The sequence below is a fragment of the Phacochoerus africanus genome, chromosome 2 (assembly GCF_016906955.1).
Source record: "Phacochoerus africanus isolate WHEZ1 chromosome 2, ROS_Pafr_v1, whole genome shotgun sequence".
NCBI lineage: Eukaryota > Metazoa > Chordata > Mammalia > Artiodactyla > Suidae > Phacochoerus > Phacochoerus africanus.
In genome coordinates, this window is record NC_062545.1 from 98,363,561 (window position 1) to 98,369,560 (window position 6,000).

Sequence of the window (6,000 nt, forward strand, 5' to 3'; positions counted from 1 at the left end):
GAAACAATCTATTAGAGCAGAAAGTAGAACATGGCTAGGCTTGGAGTAGGGGGAGTTGACTAAGAAGGGACACATGGAACTTTTGAGGGAAAATTTAAACGTTCTATATATAAATGGTGCTAGTGGTTACACAGATGTATGCATTTCTCAATACTCATCAAATGGCACCTTTAAAGTAGCTTCATTTTATTGTTAATTATATTTCAACAAAGTTGAAAAATGGACAAGAGACTTAAGTAAGCATGTCATAAAAGAAGATATCCAAATGACCAATAAGCATACCGAAAAGGGCACAGTATCATTATTCATAAGGGAAATGTAAATTAAAATTACAGTGAGACACCACTATCTACCCACCGTAATGACTAAAATTTAAAAGACTGACAAATACTAAGTATTGGCAAGAATGTGGAGCCATTGCCACCCTCATCTATTACTGGTGGGAGGGAAAACTGGTACAAGCCCTGGTAATGAAACATAAGCCCATGCTATGACTCAGTAATTCTACCTCCAATTATAAATCCAAGAGAAATGAATGCATATGTCCATCCAAAGATGTGTACAAGATCTGTAGCAGCTTTATCCACAGTCACTAAAAAATGGAAATAACCCCAACGTCCATCAACAATAGGAAGGTTAAACAAATGGTGATACAGTTATAAAATGCAATAGAATGCAAATGATAAAAAGGACAAATTACATAAGGAGTCACAACATGGATAAATCTCTTGGATATAATGTTGAGTGAAAGAGAAGCTAGACACACAAACAAAGCATATTTTGTATGATTCCATTTATATGAAGTTGAAGAACAGAAAAAATTAATGTATGGTGATAGGATCAGGAGGGCTATTACCTCTGGGAAGGAGAGTGAAGGAGCTTTCTGGAGTTTGGAAACATTTTATGTTCTGTTCTGAATGATGGTTACACAAGCACGCACATATGTAAAAATTCATCATGCTGTACATTTATACACCTTTTGTGCTGTGTAATTAATTCCTAAATTTAAAATGTTTTAGTTTTAAAAGTTCAGACAGCTGAAGAACTTTCTTGTGGAAGGCAAATATCTCATGGAAGACACACAATTCTGTTTGATCCAGAGGGGAGGGTCCCAACTAATAAAATCCCCCTATCAGCGCAAAGAAAAACTGTCAACAGCAACAAGCGTTGCTCCCAGCACAGAACATGACAAATGCGAGATGTTCAATAAATAATTACATGGATGAATGGATGAGAAAATAAATCAATGAATAAAACAATCAATGAAATGAATGTGGACTAGGGAAATAAATTGACCAGTATTTGAATCTCAGTTCTACCATCACTGGCTGTGTGATTTCAACCAAATTTCTTACTGTGCTTCATTTTCCTTATCACTGAAGTAGAGATAATTTCTTCCATGAAAGATTATCATGAAGATTAAATCAAATAAAACAAAGCTTTCAACTTTTATACTCATTGACCCAGCATTCCCACTTCTGGGAATTCACCTTTCAGACACTCTTAAGCAGTTGAAAGATATGAATTCCACACGCAGTAAACATTATCATCATCCTCGCCATCATTGTCATCACCACCATCATCTCCATTGTTGTCATAGCAACATCAGTATCAACATCATCACTGCCATCATCTCCATTAACAACATTCCCAAGGAGGCTGCCTTGGAAAATTGTATTCTAACAGATGCTAGGTAGCCCCCACTATCTGGGAAGCAGGAGAGAAAGGGGCCCCAGGGCTGGAAGCTTGTGCAGGATGGCCTCTGAGGTCCCTTTGGATCCCAGATTCTGGTAGGAGTCACTCTTTCCACTTATGGGGCTTGTTTTAGTCAGGAGGTAGACCAGTGCACCAGGCTCAGGCTACCCTCAGAGCACGGAGGAAGCTGCCCCTCCCTATGGCCATTGGTGGACTCCAGTGTAGCCAGGAGGCGACCTGAGAGACACAGAAGGAAATCTCTGCCCTACTCCTCTTTCTTCTTCTCCTTCCCCAACACACTCATCAAGCTTCTGCACATAATGCAAGAACCCAGTGCTCAAATGGAGTAGGCGCCACATCATTCTAGAATGAGGGGCACCAATGACAGTGCAGGTGAAGCTCTGCATGTGACCACTGTCAGCTTCATCCACACTTAGCACCCAGTCCTGCAGCTGACCGCAGAATCAGTGGGTCCACGTCTCTTAGACATGCAAGCAGGGCCCCCACCCTGGCTCATTCTTCTCTGGCTATTTTTACCAGGGTCAAGTCTGGGCAAGTACAAGAGCAAGGATCAGCCAGACCAATGAAATTCAAATCCTAGCTCTGCAACTTAATAGCTTTGTGATCCTGGGCAGTTTATTCAACTTCCCTATGCGTCAGTTTCCTCACCTGAAAAAGATTTGGAGAAGGGAGCCCACCTCCTTGGGTTGCTATGAAGATTAAAACAGTTCATGTGAGTAAAGCGCTCTGTGTGGTGCCTGGTGCAGTACATCATGCTATTGGTCAGCATCATGAGACGTGGGGACTTGTCTTGGGAACAGATGAAGCTCTTGTCTCTCCTGCTTGTGACCTTGCTAAAATCACCTCAGTCCTCAGAGTCTCAGTCCTTAACCTGATTCTCATCACACCTGCCTTGACTCTTCTGGCGGGGGTGGAGGGGCTGGATCTTGAGAGTTAAAAGAATGGAAGGAAAAAGGCTTCAAGAAAGGTAAGAAGAGAGAGGGACCCTATAGTCACACTGATGCAGGCAGAGTCCATGAACAGAAGTGGATGAGGTGACAGCTATGAGACCTGCTGGAATGCTCTCACCAGCAGCCCGGTGGGCCAGGAAGAATCACCTCGAAGCTGAGTGTATCTGTCAAGGATGCAGCCCCCACATCTAGCCTCAATGCCCTTCCCCCTACTAGACAGTCAGAGCTTCACGCATGCATGCTGAGAAGTAGGCCACATCTCACTTGTTCTACGCCTCGCTTCCCTCCCCACGCCCCCGCGTGCACCCCAGAAGGTGCCTGGGACACGGCGCCAAGAAAGGGGCCTCAGAAGAGCTATAGCCTTCATGGTGCCACAGTGACAACCACCTTTTCTGAGCGTGGGTCTATGCTGGGAGCTGTGGGAGGAGTCAGCAAACACAAGGAGGTCTTGGACGTCAGGGTGGCTGAGGCTACAAGCCTAACACACCAGACTCCCATGCAGCAGGGCAACAATGAAGAATCAGTTATAATCAAGGAATTCATAGTGGATGGGAATTAAGGACAGAGACCAAGCCCATAAGCACAGAGCAAGCATTCGATACATATCTGATGAATGAATGTGTGAATAAGGTGCTTACAGGGAGTAGTGAGCCAGGGTAGAGCAAGGACTGAGAATTTAAATGCCTTCAGGAACCAGTCAGACAGCAGAGACTAGTAAAACAGACCTATAGGCTTCACCTATTTTTTTTTAATTGCAACTTGACTGGCATCCATGAGGATGAAGTTTCCATCCCTGGCCTCCCTCAGGGGTTAAGGATCCGGCATTGCCATGGGCTGTGTTGTAGGTTGCAGGCTTGGCTTGGATCCTGCATTGCTGTGGCCCTGGCATAGGCTGGCGGCTACAGCTCCGACTGGACCCCTAGCCTGGGAACCTCCATGTGCCGCGGATGTAGCCCTAAAAAGAGAGGAAAAAGAGGAAAAACAACACCAACAACAACAACAAAACAAAACAAAACAAAAAAACAGCAATATACCAAACAAACAAAAACCCTCTGTAAGCCAAAAGTGGCCCCTAGATCTCTAGTTCCCCCCTTCTCTGGTTCACCTGACAAGAAGATGGAGCCTTTAAAAGCAGCTCCCATACACCCCAGAGGAAGATGAGACTAAAAGAATAGGGCCTGGGTCCAAAGCACCCCTACCCTTCCCATGTGGGCTGCAGCATCACCTGGCAAAGCCTCAGGCCCCCATCTCCCAATGCCACAATGGACAGCAGCCCCCCAGCCCCCTGCCGGTTACACATGAGGCTCTCCCCCCACACCCCCTTCACAGCCTGACACAGGCACACCGAGCAGACCAGGCTGGAATGTGGCTCCTGGGATGTATAGGACCTAGAGAGTGTGGGCACTGTGGTTCTAGTCTATTCTGTGTCACTAAGACTCTGTGACCCTCAGTACAGTGGGGGCCCTAGTGTACCCCAAGAGGATGTAGTACAGACCCAACAGGATAAGCTACAAGAAAGGGGCTGAGTTGCAACCTAAAATTTCTTCCTCAAAGCAAGGAACAAGATCGTATGGGCCACTCTGCCCCTGCCCGGGCACCCTACCCCTCAGGCCAGGGCCCCGCACACCTTTGGCCTTATAGTACTCGTGCTCCAGCTCTTCTTCATCATCCTCTGAGGCGTAGTTCAGCAGCTCCTGCTCATACAGGGCTAGGAAGTCAATGTCTTTCTTCCTCCTCTTTTTCTTCTGAGGCATCATTTTTCCAGCTGCCCCTTCCCTGCACTCCCTGGCTCACAGTGCCCACCTTCTCATGCCTCCTCAGACCCAAGGCCCTCTCTGCCTGAGCTCCGTCTACACGTCTGGGTGGGCCAGAGCCCACGTGTGCCCACAGAGCTGTCCTGCTCCCCTCTCCTCACTGGTCCTTGAGCAGAACCTTGGTGCTTTATCTCAGCCCCTCCTGTCCCCGGCCCCTCTCTCTGGGCCCCTCTCTCCAACCACCTCCTCTGCTCCTGCCCTGGGCTTCTCCTTGGGCTCATGATTTATTCATGGGGAATGAGGCAGCCTGTCCTCCTTAACCCCTGCTCACCTGCCCCCCTCCTCCTTTCATAGAGAATCAGGTGACATTGAGCCCTTACCATCTATTTCCTACCTAGCCTCACAGCAGGGCCCCCCTCCCAGGAGCAGGTGGGGAGTCCCCCATAAAGAGACCCCTAGCCTCACAGCCTCGTAGGGCCATAAAGATGCCCCCAGGGCCTGGAGCCTTCCTGAGGCAAGAGGGCCCAGAATCAGCCCAGCCCCCCAGGACACGGAGGCCTCTATTTCTATTATTCAAGAGCTCTGCTCATCTTACAGGGCAGGCAAGTTACTTACTGGATCCTTCTCCATCTCTCGGCTTCCATCTCTTCAATAGCACAAGTCCTGGAAGTGGTTATTTGGCGAGGAGAAACCTACACTCCGACCTCCCTCAAAATGTTTTCTGAGTAGCGAGTTCCTGGGGTTGCTGGCCAGGGCCAAGGACGCTGGGGAAGCCCACTGAGTCCTAGGTGACCCCCATTGCATCCCAAAGGGCCGGCTAGGTTAGCCAGCATCTGTTTCAGCAAGAGCTGTTTGCCCATATTGCACTTGAGCTTGCAAATGAAACCCTTAGAAGCATTCCGATGCCCACCCCACCTGGCCCTTACCTCCACCCCTGCAGCCCTACTCAGGGTCCTGAGCCAGAGCAAGAGAACCCCCCTTCAACCCCAATTGGCAAAAGTCTCCCTTAGGGACACTAGACTCCTCTTCCTCACTTATTTTATTTTATTAAGATTTTATTAAGATTTCTTGGAATTCCCTTATGGCACAGCAGTTTAAGAATGTAGTGTTTTCACTGCTGCGGCAAGGATTAGATCCCTGGCCCAGGGAATTTTCACATGCTGAGGACATGGCTGGGTGGGGGGGAGAGTTCTTACAACTCAGATTGTAAGATTTCTGTGTAAATCCTGAAATGCTAGAAATTTTCAGTCCACCTGGAATTCTCATCCCTCTGTCCTGGCCATGTGAGATTGTCAGCCAGAACTGGTCTACAAGCTCCTGGCTGTGTGGCCTGAACAAGCCTGTCTCCTCATCTATAAAAGGCGGGGGGGGGAGGACTCGTTAAAGCATATGGAGCACTCGGAGAAAGTGCTTAGTAAGCAGAAGCCTCTGGACCACAGTAGCTTAATAAATGTTCACGACCCCTAATCAGGATTTCTCTCCCTTCCTTCCCTCCCTCCCTCCTCCCTTTCTTTCTTTCTTTCCTTCTTTCTTTCTTTCTTTCTTTTTCTTTCTCTTTCTTTCTTTCTTTCTTTCTTTCT

At 47.6% G+C, this 6,000-nt stretch overlaps 1 protein-coding gene across 2 annotated transcripts in view; it reads right to left on the reverse strand.

Moving 5' to 3' along the window:
• LOXHD1 (lipoxygenase homology PLAT domains 1) overlaps window positions 1-4,423 on the reverse strand; it is a 202,333-nt gene extending 197,910 nt beyond the window's left edge. For both annotated transcript variants that reach the window (XM_047769423.1, XM_047769422.1), the window contains exon 1: window positions 4,294-4,423. In XM_047769423.1, the coding sequence (XP_047625379.1) occupies window positions 4,294-4,423 (130 nt within the window). The remainder of the gene's footprint in view (window positions 1-4,293) is intronic.
• Between the last annotated feature and the right edge of the window lie 1,577 nt (window positions 4,424-6,000).